Source organism: Aphidius gifuensis, linkage group LG4 (genome assembly GCF_014905175.1).
Source record: "Aphidius gifuensis isolate YNYX2018 linkage group LG4, ASM1490517v1, whole genome shotgun sequence".
NCBI classification, from domain to species: domain Eukaryota; kingdom Metazoa; phylum Arthropoda; class Insecta; order Hymenoptera; family Braconidae; genus Aphidius; species Aphidius gifuensis.
Window position 1 is genome coordinate 20853922 of NC_057791.1, and position 14457 is coordinate 20868378.

General features: G+C 25.3%; 3 protein-coding genes across 5 annotated transcripts; 1 reads left to right on the plus strand and 2 right to left on the minus strand.

The window, feature by feature from the left end:
• The first annotated feature begins 420 nt into the window (after positions 1 to 420).
• Positions 421 to 7604, plus strand: LOC122855580 (vascular endothelial growth factor receptor kdr-like). 3 transcript variants are annotated; one of them, XM_044157060.1, is made up of 12 exons: positions 421 to 657; positions 2201 to 2334; positions 2404 to 2569; positions 2657 to 2784; positions 2850 to 2997; positions 3080 to 3219; positions 3287 to 3782; positions 3861 to 4012; positions 4094 to 4229; positions 4292 to 5567; positions 5884 to 6163; positions 6233 to 7604. In XM_044157060.1, the coding sequence occupies exons 1-12, from the start codon at positions 597 to 599 to the stop codon at positions 7361 to 7363; spliced, it is 4248 nt and encodes a 1415-aa protein (XP_044012995.1). In that variant the 5' UTR covers positions 421 to 596; the 3' UTR covers positions 7364 to 7604. The 3 variants fall into 3 exon arrangements, with proteins under 3 accessions (XP_044012995.1, XP_044012996.1, XP_044012997.1); XM_044157061.1 differs by having other exon boundaries at positions 422 to 657; positions 5917 to 6163; XM_044157062.1 differs by lacking the exons at positions 421 to 657; positions 2201 to 2334 and having other exon boundaries at positions 2460 to 2569; positions 2660 to 2784.
• LOC122855581 (CDK5 regulatory subunit-associated protein 3) lies at positions 7485 to 9689 on the minus strand. Its single transcript, XM_044157063.1, has 7 exons — positions 9531 to 9689; positions 9273 to 9447; positions 8575 to 9203; positions 8201 to 8494; positions 7915 to 8126; positions 7662 to 7833; positions 7485 to 7570 (listed from the first exon to the last, which is right to left on the minus strand). Exons 1-7 carry the CDS (start codon positions 9534 to 9536, stop codon positions 7499 to 7501), a joined length of 1560 nt encoding a protein of 519 aa, XP_044012998.1. The 5' UTR covers positions 9537 to 9689; the 3' UTR covers positions 7485 to 7498.
• A 3339-nt stretch (positions 9690 to 13028) lies between these two features.
• On the minus strand, positions 13029 to 14449 carry LOC122855582 (transmembrane emp24 domain-containing protein 3-like). Its single transcript, XM_044157064.1, has 3 exons — positions 14098 to 14449; positions 13702 to 13947; positions 13029 to 13617 (listed from the first exon to the last, which is right to left on the minus strand). The coding sequence occupies exons 1-3, from the start codon at positions 14257 to 14259 to the stop codon at positions 13378 to 13380; spliced, it is 648 nt and encodes a 215-aa protein (XP_044012999.1). The 5' UTR covers positions 14260 to 14449; the 3' UTR covers positions 13029 to 13377.
• Between the last annotated feature and the right edge of the window lie 8 nt (positions 14450 to 14457).

The following is a 14457-nucleotide window of genomic DNA, read 5'->3' on the forward strand; positions in this document are numbered from 1 at the left end:
GCCTTGATTTAATTTTATTATTATAAATTAAATTTACTATAGAAAAAAATTTTTATTTAAATAACCAAATGAATTTTTAGACTATTAATTTTTTTTCTACAGTAGAAATGGTATTGTACTGATATTCTTAAGACCACTTGGTAAGCCTCAATGCATCAATTATCAAATAACCATTATTAAAAATTACTAAACAAGTCAAATGATCATTGTAATATTATAAAAAATACTTCATCAAATCCTAAACAACGTAAATTAATAAATTTTAATTTTTCTTTGTTAAATAAATCTTTTTTTTAATTATTTATTTATTTTTTTTTTTTGTTGATAACAACCAATATGATACAAGTAGGAAGAAAAAAAAATATTATCTCTTTCAGCATGTTGGTATACGAAGTCGGGACATCTAGGCCTTGAGCTCGCTGCTCAGTGAGAAAGTGACTGTACTCAAATCCACACCTCTTATTTTTTTATTCTCTCAATATACTCAAATATTAAATTTACTATTTTAATAAAATTAAACTTAACTCATAGTATTTATTTTTTTATACTATCATGTTTAAATTGTTAAATCAAAAATTATAAAATAGCGTAAAACAATGTTTTTGTTAAATTTAATAAAATGTTTTGTTTGTTTAGTGATTGTGGTAAATTATACAGGTGAGAATTATTTTTGATATAATTATTATAAATTTATTGGATATTAATTAAATTTATAGATAACAAAATAGAATGTCATTCTTTTTTAATTCATTGAAAGCCACGTGATTTTTTTTTATTACATACTTGTGAGAAAATATTATATGTATATGTTACGTCGATTAATAAAGTATAGAGTGTACATATTCACCTGTTGAAAAAAAAACATTTAAGTTGTGAAATATATATGTGTAATAGTAGCGATGTATTTTTATTATAAATTCATAGTGTGAATGGGCTTGGCTGGTGTGTTTCTACAGTGCTACATTGCTGCTACATTGCTACACGAAATATACATATTCTCATATCGACAACATTCCACTAAATTCATCCATAAATTTGTCCTTGGTAATTTTTTATCATCAGCAAGACAAGGTGAATGCCAGTTGTATACCTGTTCCATTTGTGTGTCACCATTATGACTCATTTTACCTGAATTTACTCGGGGTTTTTCTTAAAAAAAAACAATAAAATATCATCAAAATAATTTAATATTTTGTTTCAAATGATTCTTTTTTTTTTTCATTCAGAATAACATTTTGTTTTGATTATTCAAGCGGAAATGTTCTTCCTTTTCAACAAGATAAATTATTATCAAAATTATTTTACATTTTATTTAAAATTTATTTGATGTAAATTTTAATGCTGCATTTGTATAATTATGATTATTCATTATTTTTTTTCGATTCATATATATATATGCATATTCAATTGAAAAAATTAACGAATGAATAAAAATATAAGGCGTTATTTTAATTAGTGAAAAATTAATAATTCAATTTGATCAAGATAAACAATCACTTGGAATTTATCATTTTTTAATTTGATGTATGTCACGCGTATTTTATTTCACTTCAATAGATATATATTTTTAGATTGAACATGTATTTTTTTTTTATTTTGAGATAAATGTATAACACGTTTATAAATTACTAACTGATAATATATATTTAATACACAAACTTTATAATGCAGATGAAAAAGGGTGTTTTAAAAATTGAAAAAAAATAGATCAATTTTTATTTGTTATCTTTGATATTTCCTTGATCTATAATGCATCGTCTCGTAATTTTCAATAAATTTCCAGAGCCTAGGAAAATACATTTAATCACACAACGAAATTATCTTCAATATTATTTTTTTTTCTTTTTGAATGATATTTTATTGAAATGGTTATTTAACTAATCATTATATATTCAATCACGTCTGACTAATCAACACGTCACAGTACCATTTATTTATCATAATTTCTATGATGCTGTTGATACTTCTGGTGCAATCATTTTATGCATTTTAATATTAATAATAATAATAATAATGAATTACGTTATTTTAAATTTAAACATTGCGCAATGAATAACTAGAAGTACAATAATAAACAAAAAAAAAAAAAAAGCAAAGTAAACATTTATCGTGAATATTATTTTTTCTAAATCTAAACAAACATTGAGATGTTATTTTTTTTTTGTATTAAAAATTGATGATTAATTTGATATGATTTTAGATTCATATGGATTTGGACCAACAATATATCCAGATGTATCAGAAATTCTATTGAATGAAAATGATCCACTTGAAATAATATGCGAAAGTTCAAGAAAGATGAAATTTTATTATCCATCAAGTTCTTCAGTATATGTAAGATTAATGATTAATTATTTAATAGTTAATTTAAAAAAATAAATTTATTTTCAATTTTATTTTTAGCATACAGTATCGGATGTAGAAATAGGTGAAAGCGAGCTAGATGACATGATGATATTACGAAGAAATAAAACAGTACATGGTGACACCGGTTGGTATGGATGTGGACATGATGATGGTGATGATGATGGAGAAGATAGTATACGTTGGATTTACGTTTACGTTAAATGTATGTATTTAATTTATCAAACAATAAAACTATTATTTTATGTATTTATAAATATTTTATCTATTTGTTTTGTTTGATAATTTAAAGCAGAAACACATTTATTTGTGGAGGAAGATAGTTTCAAATCAATCCATGGTGTAATTAGTGGCTCATTGACAATTCCATGTCGACCAACATCACCAGATTACCAAGTTCTCCTCTCCAGAGATTACATGGTAAAATTTAATATTACATAATTTTTAATTCAATCATTAATATTATTTTTTTCATCATCATTTAGCCACTTGATCAAAATGAAAATATTATTTTCAACAATACTCTGGGTTTTACTTTAAAAAATTTACAATTAAAAGATAGTACTTATTACGAATGTACAATAACATCAAACAACATTACTGAGAGTAATAATTTTCACATAATAGTTCAAAGTGAGTGAAAATTATATTTTACTTTTCATTTAAAAATTACAAATTATATATATTAATAATAAAAATAATATTCGATTAACAGGAGCTCCTTCATTGAGTGAACCAATAATAATAAAAGATCCATTACGTCATGTAGCAAGAGGACAGAATTTACGTGTTAATTGCACAACTGATATTGAAATGGACATACCATATGATCTGACATGGATTTATCCAGAACACGTAATATTTTATATTGATAATCAATCAATTAATATCTTGATAATTTAATAATTTATCAATTTTACAGAATAAAAGAATATCAACTCATATATACAGAAAACCACATGTTAACATGACTAATCTAGTTCATGTAACAAGTGAATTACAAATAAATCATGTTCATGATGATGATGCTGGTACATATATTTGCATGATATCAACACGTTCAGGCAACAAAACAGTACCAATGAGTTTTATTGTTCATGATCCTGAAAATCAATTTATACATTTAAAAACAAATCAATATTCTTATCAAAAACGTGATGGTGATACGATTAGATGGGATGTATTTATTGATGCATATCCAACACCAAATATTCAGTGGTTTGATCCAATGGGTACTGTTATAAAAGGCCCATGGCCACTTTCAGACAGTGATAAATATGGAATTAATAATCTTGAAACATTAACAACGCTGATGATTACTAATTTACAAGTTAAGGATATGGGAGTTTATACTGTTCAAGCTAAAAGTGATGATTCAACAATTATTGAAACTCTTAATATTACTTTAGAAGTACATGGTAAATTTCTTTTCTCTTATTTAATCATTTAGATATTATTATTGTATTATTGTATTTAAAATAATTAATTATTTTTAGTTAAACCATTGACTCAAAATTTGGAAAATTTAAAAACGTATTATATGGAAAATGAAAGTGTAAAAATACATTGTCTTGCTGCAGCATTTCCACTTCCAAATATAATGTGGACATTTCAGTCAAATGGTGATCCTATGATTGATACATTAACAGTAAGTAAAATAGCAATGATAATTTAAATTATATTCGATACTTCTAATGAATAAATAAATCAATTAATATATGAAAAATAGGATACTGTTGAAGATTCCAAATTGACATTAGTCAATTCAACTGTTAAATTTCAAGCTGTATCAACTGGAGATATAACATGTACTGCTAGCAATTATCTTGGAAGTGATTCTGTTTCTCAAACTATATTTTTAACTGGTAAGATTCTCGATTATTTATGTAAATTATTTCCAAGATTACATGTATATATTTTCTTTAAGATGTTCCTCATGGATTTGGAATTATTGGTCCAACAAAAAAAGTAACAATTGGTGATTCACTGGAACTGATGTGTGGTGTATCAGTATATCAATCAACTGGTCAAATTGAATGGCTAGATGATAATGATTTACCAATAAATCAAAGTGACCCAAGAATAAAAATAAGCAATACAAAAACTGAATATACATATAGATCAATATTATCAATAAATCCAGTTGAAAAAATTGATGAAAAAATATACAAATGCACTGCAAAAATAATAAATGACAATAAATTAAAGAGCCAAGAATATATGCTGTATGTTAATGAAGCAATGAAACCATATTTTACTTTTACAAATATGAATCAAAGTGAAAGTGTTTATAAAATTGGAAAAAATAAATTAAAAACAATTGAACTTGAATGTAATGTTGAAGGTATGCCTGAGCCTGAAATAACCTGGTGGAAGGATGATGTTCAAATGAACACAAGTGATCAAACACCAACTGGTATTTGTGAATATGTATTTTTAAATAATAATCAAGAATTACATATTGAATATTTATATGAAAAATGCAGTGGTAAATATTTATGCAGAGCTGAAAATCGTTTAGGCTATTGTGAAATTTATCAGCAAATTATAATAAAAGGAAAAGAATATTCGAAATTTCAAATAATTGCTGTATTATCAGCACTAATTGCTGCACTTATTTTATTAATTTATTTCTTTTTAAAAATGCGAAAAGAAAGAAAATTACGTAAACAATTAATGGAAGCTGGTTTAACACATTTTGAAGAAGGTGCATTAGAATGTTTAAATCCAGATTTAACAGTTGATGATCAAGCTGAATTATTGCCATATCATAAAAAATGGGAATTTCCACGTGATAAATTAAAATTTGGTAAACAATTAGGATGTGGTGCATTTGGTGTTGTTATGAAAGCTGAAGCACAAGGTATTGATCCAAATGAACCAACAAAAATTGTTGCTGTTAAAATGGTAAGAAGTTCAACTGGTGCAACATACATACGTGCACTTGCAAGTGAACTTAAAATTATGGTACATCTTGGTAAACATTTAAATGTTGTTAATTTACTTGGTGCATGTACTAAAAATATTGCAAAACGTGAATTACTTGTTATTGTTGAATATTGTCGTTATGGTAATTTGCATAATTATTTAATAAAACATAGATCACAATTTATCAATCAGATTGATCCAGTAACTGGTAAAATTGATATATCAATTGGTTTTGATATTTTAAATCGATCATCAAGTGTTGGAAGCAATAATAGGTCAGTAAATTACACTTTATTTTTACAAAAAATATATTAAATTAAAAAAAAAACATTTTCTAATCTAATATATCTATTAACTAATTAATTTTTTATCTAACTTATTAATATAATTTATAAAATATTTATTTTAATAATTAATTTCATGGTTTTGGGTGTAATCATATTTCTACCAATCTAATAAAAAAATAACTATTTGGATTTGGGCACTTGATGCATGCATGCACTCAATGGAACAACTACCAACAATAACAACATCAACAACAACACCATCAACAACATCAACAACAATACATATTTATTTAATTTAATGCAGAATTAAATATGCAGCACTGTCTTTTTCTCGTAGTCTTAGTGTAGGCTCATCAAGTGATCGTGACTCAGTTGATTTATCATTACCCCATCAAATTGATTCAAAGGGTGTCAGTATGTCACCAGATGGTATGGTCCTCAGTAATAATTCTGTACAACCAGGATGGAGATCAAATTATCGTGGTGATTACAAAGATAAAAATATTAAACCAATATGTACACAAGATTTACTATCATGGGCATTCCAAGTTGCTCGGGGCATGGAATATCTAAGTCAACGAAAAGTAATTTTAATTTGTTATTTAATTTATCGTATATAAATATATTTTTGTTAATTGGTTCTTTTGTGTTAGGTTCTTCATGGTGATTTGGCTGCTCGAAATATACTTCTTGCTGAAGATAATATTGTTAAAATTTGTGATTTCGGTCTAGCAAAAACAATGTACAATGATGATAATTACAAAAAACAAGGTGATGCACCATTGCCAATAAAATGGATGGCAATTGAATCAATAAGAGATAGAATATTTTCAACTCAATCAGACGTTTGGTCTTTTGGTATTGTACTTTGGGAATTTTTTACACTTGCTGAAACACCATATCCAGGAATGGAAGCTGAGAAACAATATTTAAAATTAATTGAAGGATACAGAATGGAAAAACCAGAATATGCTACAAATGAAGTTTATAATATAATGAATAAATGTTGGCAAGCAAAGCCATTGTTGAGACCAACATTTACTGGTCTTGTTGACAGTATTGGTGATTTACTTGATGAAAGTGTTAAAATGCATTATGTTGATTTAAATACACCGTACATTGACATGAATACAATGCTTCATGATGGTACAAATAATGATTATTTAACAATGATGTCAGCACCAGATCATGCAACAATATCATCAGCAACAAATGATTATGTTAATCAGCCAATAATTGATATTAATAATAAAGATACTTCGTATATTTGCATGAGTCCAAATAGTCATAAAACTGATGATTCAGGTATATTCAGTCCACGTGAAAAAAATAATGATGAAATACATTTTAAATTTCCATCAAGAGAATCACAATCAAATTTAAATTCTGATTCTGAATCAGAGGCACTTGAGCTATCACCAATGCTCAAGAATGAAGATGATGATAATTATTTAAAGCCAATTAATGTACAAGCAAGAAGAGAAGAATTTGTTAAACAAAGACAAGCCATGAAATTAAAAGCTGAAGAAAAAGATAAATTAAATTCAAGAGATTCTGGTTATTGTAATACACCAAGTAATTTAAAAATTCATCATGATTTTGATTCATCATTAAGTGATTATAAAATGAAAAAAAAACATAAATATGATATGACCAAAGTACATGATAATTATGTCAATGTGCCAACTGATGTTGATGATGAAAAATTTAGTCAAGATACACCAGATAGCTTTACAAATCCTAGTTATATTCATGTGGCTAATATTCCACACACAAAAATATAAGTACTTTATTATTGCAATTAAAAAATTTAATTTTATTTTCTTATTTTGAAAATAAATAAAAATCCTGTGCCATGTAGTATTTTTCTTTTTTTTTTTTTATACATGTTTATAATATTTTTTCTATGTGTCTATGATTCACAGTGTGCTGACACCACCGGTCAATCGAACAATTCGATTTTTATATTTTTTAGAAATATCAAGTTCGATCTGAAAATAATAAAAATATTTTTTTAAAAATAGATTATAAGAATTGTGGTTTTTTTAATTTTGTAAATTTTAAATATAAATAAATATTTACGTCATTTTGTAGTTCACGAGTTTTTTGAATGACAAGTTTTATAACTGGTTGAAGAGCAAGTGCTTGTTGAACAGCCTCCTCTCTTTTTTCTCTAACAATTTTTTGCATTTGTGTCATTTTATCAACAAGTGCAAGTTTCTGTTCCAATGAAGCTGCCAATACATTGACATATCTAAAAAAAAATTAATTAGTTAATTAAATTGATGAAATATATTAATTTCAAGAATATTAAAAATTTAATAAAACAACTTACTTTGGAAAATGTTTAATATTGTGTAAATGTTCAATACGATTTTCTGTTATTTCTGAAATTACAATTTGTACATTGTCAAGCATTTTTTGAGTACTATCAACTGTGGATAGTTGTAAAACTGGTGATGCATCTTGCATTTGTGCCATACTTAATAAATTCTGGCCATTATCATTTTTCAATTCATATAATCTTAATTTTAAAAATGATTCCAACTATAAATATTGACAAATAATATTAATTATAATATTTTATAAATGAGAATGTATTATAAAAAAATATAAATTACCTCAAGAAGTTGATCAATAAAATCATTACGAGTTACTGGATTATCAAGTATTGTCAGTGCTTCACGACCACTTGCAATTCCACCTTCTTGACCAGCAGCTTCAACAACAATACCCGATTCTTCCAATGATATATTATTTAATTCAATTTCATCAACTTCTGGTAATACATTTTCACCATCTTCAATCTCAATATTGCCCCAATCAATATCACCTGGTTCACCTAATTCAACATCATTTTCATCACCAAAATCAATGCCTCCATCATTATCATCATTCGAGTCACCAAAATCAATCTAAATTCAAAATAAAAAATGAATTATAATTAATAAATTAAATAATAAAATTTAATTAGTGATTAAAAATAAAAATTTACAATGTCAGCATTGTCATTGGTCTCATCTTCATCCTCCAAATCAATTTTTAATTTAGGTTCATTTATTGACAAAGGTGCTTCACCATATGTCCATTCGTATGTTGTTGTGTTGCCTTTTTCAATGACATACTTAATCATTGGCACACAACCACAATCATGTATTTGTCCAGCAACAAATTCAACAAATGCCTCATAGAATTCAACAACATTTGCAAGTAGTTTTGTTTTTTTTGATACCTTGTCGTAAACAGTTGGCAACTCTTTTATTTTTTCAACTAATTCACGTTTTATTTTTTTACCATCAATACCAAGTTGTTTGCATGTATTTTGAAATTCAATTCTTGCTGTGTTTTCATTTTTTCTATACTCTAATTCTTTCTTATCTAATTCATGAGCTGTCTGTTCAAATTTTTGTACCTGTCGTTTAAAGCTTGGTACCTCGTATTTAATATTTCTCATTAGCATTTGAGCACTTTCAGCAAGATATAAATTATCTTTTTCATATAAACGAATTATGTCCAGCCAATCTTTCATTCGTTGAGATCCATAACGACCAAATAAATTTTTAGTATCAGCTTCTGTTTCTTTAAGTATTTCTACTATTTTTTTACAATAAAAATAATTTATATCTGAAGGAAAAACAGAAGGTAATTAAAATTTAATAATAATTTTTTTTTTTTATAATTAATTTAACTTACGGGTTCCACTTAATAATTTTGCAATTCCTTCATGAACAGGCATGTCTTGGATAGCATTATTGATTTTTTCACGTATTGGCAATATATTTTTTTGCCATCCTTGATTACAGTGTCGACGATTTATCAACCAGTCCAACAATTTACCAGCATTAATTTCAATTGGAATATCTTGTTCCTATATTAACATATTGTTGTATACTTTTAATTTTATTTTTTAATATTTTAATTACAACAAATAAAATAAATTAATTATCTTACCTCCATGTTCTTGTTATTGTTAACTATAAATGATTAAATGAAACGAATTATAAACAGCTGTTTTGTTATTCTTTGACACAAATGTCATGCTACAATCAAAATAAAGAAGAAAAAAAACAACAATCACTTTTGACACGTATTCTAACCTTAATATATTTTTTTTTGGTCAATTTTCAATGAACGATTAAAAAAAAAAAAGAAAATTAAATATAATATTAAATTAATTATTCATAATTGATGTACTAATAATATTAATTAAATATTGCAAAAAAAAAAAAATATTAAGGAATTAATTGTTTAAAATTGTAAAAAAGAACGAAATAATTATTAAAAAATGGAATAATACGCCCCTACATAATTTTTTTAAATTATTTAAAATGGCGATAAAATTATCATTATATGTTTTAGCGCTTAGTTTTTTAAACAAACAACATCATTGATCATCATCATATCCAAAAAATAAATAATCTTTATTGCTAGAAATTGGCAAAAAGAAATTATTTATTAATTTTTTGTCATAGCTAAAAGAAATCAGTGTGTTTTTTTTTTTTTTTAATTAAAAATCTATTTGATAATTATGATTTCAAGACTTATTTAGCTGATGAAGTAGATGATGAATTGAATGATATAATAAAAGAGTAAAAAATACATGATATTGGAGCTCGATATAAATTTCAACCTGACAATACAGAAATTAAATTAATAATATAAAATTTTTTTACACCCATGTATTTTTATTTTATTAAACTTATTTGTATTTTTTTTTAAATTTTAATTTTATTTTTCTCTTGTGAATATTCAAAAAAAATTGTCAATAACTATTCATCAATTTTTAATTCAGATTAAATTACAACGAACAAATTGTAATTAATATATACTTATTCAAAATACAAATTTTTATTGATAAACAATAAAAATTATATATATTTTTCATCTATTTATTTATTATTTTATTTATGAATATTTATTATTTATTTATTTATTTTATTGTTGAATTTTACCGCTCTAAATATCGCATGACAGAAAATCCAAGATGGCCAACTCATGATCCAATAACAACAAGTTGTTGTTGTCAATTGCATAAACAAAAATTGAATTGAATTAAATCAAAGTATGGTGAATATTTTATTTTAATTTTAATTTTATCTAATATAGAGGAGTTTAGAAAAAAAACGTAAATCAGAGTTAAAAAAAAATAATTTTGTAAACAAACATAAAGTTACAAGTGAAATTTCAACACATTCCTTTAGCGAAAAAGAAAATAAGGTTAAAATGAAGGTAAAATTGCAATCAAAACATACTTGTAGATTATCGTTGTAAAATATAAATACTCATTATTTTTTTTAGACATACGAAAATACAACAATTGATTGTGTTAACGATGATTGTCTGGCTGCAATATTTATGTATGTTCCAGCATGTGAAAGACCAAAAATTGCATTGGGTATGCCATAATTACAATATCAATTAATTGATTTAACAAATTACTTAGTAATGATAATTAATATATTTATTTTTTAGTTTGTCAAAAATGGAAAAAAGCTCTTGATTATTCTTGGGGTAATGTCAAAAAATTTAAACTAACTCACTGGGAATGTACTGAGTATCCAAATTGTTTGAAGAAATATCCAACACCCGATGGACAATTAAGCTTTTTAAAATCACTTCTACATAAATGTGGTCGTTATTTAACACAATTAGACTTGACAGCTTATGGTCATTGTAATATAGTGCCAGTTGTTAATGTATATTGTCCAAACCTCGTGGAACTTCGATTGAGATTCACCTATATTGACCATGTGATATTATATGATACATTTTCAGGTCTATCTAAGCTCAAAGTATTAGCAATTATATTTCAAGATTTTAATGATGAATTTATACCTCTTACTTTAATATATTCATTAAAAAACGTTGCTAATACATTGACTGATCTGATTCTGTCACATTGGACAAATGACGTGAATCACCCCTGTAAATTTTCAAAAGAAACCATTTGTGTAAGTCAAACTGTATATCTATATTACCTGAAAAAAATCAAAAATTCTTATGAGTAATTGCGTTTGCAGGTGATTCGTGAGCTAAAGGCCCTGAAAAGAGTTGATGTTGGTGGTATAGGACTTCCCCAAGATCTTCACAATTATCTGTATGATAAGATGTCACTATATGCTGTGCATGATATTTACTTTTCCAGAGTTGTGACAATTGAACTCCGAAATATCAAGAAATTGGATTTGGGTACATTGGTCATTACCGATGATGGTCTGTATACTATTGCCAATAACATAAAGCAATTGACACAGTTACACATCATTTGGAATCATATAACCAATGTTGGTATTGTAACAATTTCAAAGATGAATTTAAGAGTTCTTGCTTTCTACGGATCTAATAACGTTATTAATTCTTCATCAATCAATTTGCTTAAAAACCTAAAGGTAGCAACGTTACCAGACAACAATAACATTACTGATGATTTAGCCATGAAAGTTCTTGAAAATTCACCAAATATGAGGCTGCTTTGTGTTACGAACGAACGTGTAACTGTTGAATTCATAAAAAAAGCAGCAGAAATATCGAGAATTCGGAAAGTACATTTGAGTTTAGGTGTTTCATTCATGTGTGATAATAAACAATATGAATCACCTTATTTAACAATAACTACAGAAAAAAATTAAAAAAAAAAAAATAAAGAAAGTTTTGATGATAACTGATTATTAATATCATATTATTAATATGGTATATAATGGCAAATTAATAAAAAAAATTATTTTCAATTTTAAAATATAACATGAAAGTACATCAAGTAAATGTAACAATCATAAATTTGAGAAAAAAAAAAAACATTCATATAATAACTGTTTTCAATTAAAATATAATAGAGTCAAATATAATACCGTACTGATTGTAATTTTATTTAAAAAATAAATAAATAAATAAACAATAAAAAATTTATTGACAACTGACAAGTACTAAATTTATTTTAATTTAAAAAAAAAAAAAACTATAAATCCCCTTTTTTTTTTTTTCCTTTTTAATACGTCGATATAACAAGGATGATGATTATTTTTTTTCTCAAACAAGTACGGCAGATTGAATTTTCTATATTTAACAGTAACTATAGATGTCAAACTTTAATGATATATTAATAAAAAAATAGTTTTTTATAACATATATTTTTATTTATTTATTTTTTTTTTTTGGTACAGCTGATTCTAGCTTTCTTACTTTTCAACATACTGAATTAATCCTGTAACAATTTTAATATTCTCATCTATTTTTAAGAATATATTTCCATCAACCACAATTGATTATTCTCTGGGTGTCTTTCCCATAGTATATATATATATATATAATAATATCATCAAGACTTGTAGATTCTCTTTTATTATTAACACTTGTTTAAACCAGATAATAAATGTTCCAAAAAATATTATTAATAACAATAACTTAATACTCGAAAAACATCAATAGATTAATAAATTATCAACAAATAAATTGGTGTAGATATTTTTTTTTTATTTAAAGAAATTTGTACAAAGTATTTTTCACAAAATTCTCCATTAATTTTTGATACTTTTATATTACAACAGAAGCATTCACTTGAACAAACAACAAATGACTAAATAATAATGCCAAAAAGAATTTATATAAATATTTTAAGTAAATAAATTGAATATTATTTGAAATATTGACAAATGATTATGACATGAAAAAAAAAAAAAAAACAAATGAATAATTAAAATGGCATTGATAATTATGAACTGATCAATTAACTAAAGTATCAATTGTCTTGTTTTGAAGACCAACAACAAAAAAAAAAAAAGTTCTATTGAATGGTAATAATTTATCCAGCAAGTCTGGTGTAATTGACTGGCTTACGTTCAGAGAAAAATGTCTTGAGAACTAAAACTTGTGATATACTAATGCAAACAATAGCAAGTGTCTCCATGATGGACCACCAAAGAACACTCTCATTCAGATCTTCAGCACGTTTACGACCTTGAGCTTCTCGCAATCGGTGTGATGTTTGATAATCAACCATACGTACAAGATTTTTATGTACTTCTTGCGCTGATGATTCCATCTGTTAAATTAATGTATAAAAATTAGTTATATAATTTTATAAATACTAAATTATATATCATTAGAATATTGGTTTGTTTTTAACCTGTGTCATGACTGTAACGTGTTCCTCAAGACCAGGTAATGCCAATTCATCACCAACTTGAAAATCCATATACACCAACTTGTGTGAAAATGTTGAAAATTCATTGCTAAAACAAGCTTTATATTCTCCAGTATATGGAGCAATAAAAGTATGAGAATCAAATTGAGTTTTAACTTGACGATATATTACTTCCTTGTTTGGTGCTTCCAGGACAACATCAATGTCATATTGACCACCAGTAACAACCTAATGAAAATCAAAATTATGTTTTATAAATAAAAAATATAGTGACACGTCAAGATGACGAATGTCCTTGACTAAACAAAAAAAATCAACTCCTACAAATCCATCACCATAATAAATATTTTTTTTGTTCATTTATTAATAATTATTTACCTGGAATTCTAATGTTGCTGATACATTTTTTTCAATAACATCATAAAAACATTGTTTAGCATTATCTGGTAATTCAAATGTTAATTCAACGCCATCAGCAAATAATATTGACGACAGCAATGAGATAATACTCAGCCACGTCGTACAATTATTTTTCCACATATTCAAAATTTTGTTATATTTTTAATATAAAAACACACACTAATTATATTAATTTTAAATTAACAACTTATTTTTATTAATTACACTTTATTTATTCTTACATTTATTATAAATATTATAAATGTTTTTCTCTTTATTTTTTTTTTGGCCCGGCTTTGACAAGATTTTTTATTTTTTCGTCGTCATCTTTATTAATTT